The sequence below is a fragment of the Sphaeroforma arctica genome, assembly GCF_001186125.1.
Source record: "Sphaeroforma arctica JP610 unplaced genomic scaffold supercont1.9408, whole genome shotgun sequence".
Classification (NCBI taxonomy): Eukaryota; class Ichthyosporea; order Ichthyophonida; genus Sphaeroforma; species Sphaeroforma arctica.
In genome coordinates, this window is record NW_014031150.1 from 10 (window position 1) to 1,079 (window position 1,070).

The 1,070-nt window shown below is 43.1% G+C and overlaps 1 protein-coding gene across 1 annotated transcript; it reads left to right on the top strand.

Annotated features, from left to right (window-relative positions):
* Window positions 1-626: 626 nt before the first annotated feature.
* SARC_16973 (hypothetical protein) lies at window positions 627-865 on the top strand (the record flags this gene model as incomplete). Its single annotated transcript, XM_014288928.1, has 1 exon — window positions 627-865. A coding segment is annotated over one exon (239 nt), but the record flags the coding sequence as incomplete, so codon positions are not given.
* Window positions 866-1,070: the final 205 nt, after the last annotated feature.

The following is a 1,070-nucleotide window of genomic DNA, read 5'->3' on the forward strand; positions in this document are numbered from 1 at the left end:
TGGTGTCGGTACTATGTAGTGTTTGTATTTTGGCTCGGTGATAGTTGTCTCTGATCTGTGCTGGTATATTTACGTTGTTGATCGTATGGCTGTGCTATTGCATTGTGTCTGTTTTGGAGTTGGTACTATGTAGTGTTTGTATTTTGGCTCGGTGAGAGTTGTCTCTTATCTGTGTTGGTTAATTTTCGTTGTTGATCGTATGGCTGTGCTATTGCACTGTGTCTGTTATTGGGTTGGTATTATGTAGTGTTTGTATTTTGGCTCGGTGGTAGTTGTCTCTTATCTATATTGGTTCATATACGTTGTTGATCGCATGGCTGTGCTATTGCACTGTGGCTGTTATGGTGTGGCACGTGCCCCGTCTAACCTTGGCTGCCACCTGAAGGTCATGTCCATGCAAATAGCCACCACCACTGCTTTGTGCTCTGCCCCTGTTCATGTCCATGCACATAGCCACCACCGCTGCTTTGTGCTTTGCCCCGGTGTACTCCACCCATCGAGTGTCGCTATACATCTGGGGCCTGGGGCTACCGCACTATGCCTATATCTGCCCATCTATGAATAGAATAGCCAACACGTGCACAGCGCTTATCGTCATCCCGCGCCATTGTCCTGTTTCTGTCCAGATATCCGAGAGGACCCTCCCAAGTGGTCCACTTTTCTGCACCCCGACCCGGAGAAGTCAAAGGGACGCACCACAGCGGACTACTACGAGAAGAAGGCCGGCAGAGTCAGTGCCACTATGGTGTGTTTATTGCACATCGTATGCACGCGTGTGTGTAGCCTGTACAGCTGTGTCAGTCCATATATATGCTCTGTGCCACTACAGAAACCTCTGCTGAGTGCACTACTGCAGCAGATGTAGTCATACGTTCCGCTACATAGTTCAGTCGTGTGCCACGTTTAGCACGTAATATATATATCTATATCTATATCTATATTTATATCTATATATATATATCTATATGTATATATCTATATATATATATAAGTATATATATATATATATGTATATATATATATATATATCTATATCTACATTCTATATATATATAATAAATATATATATG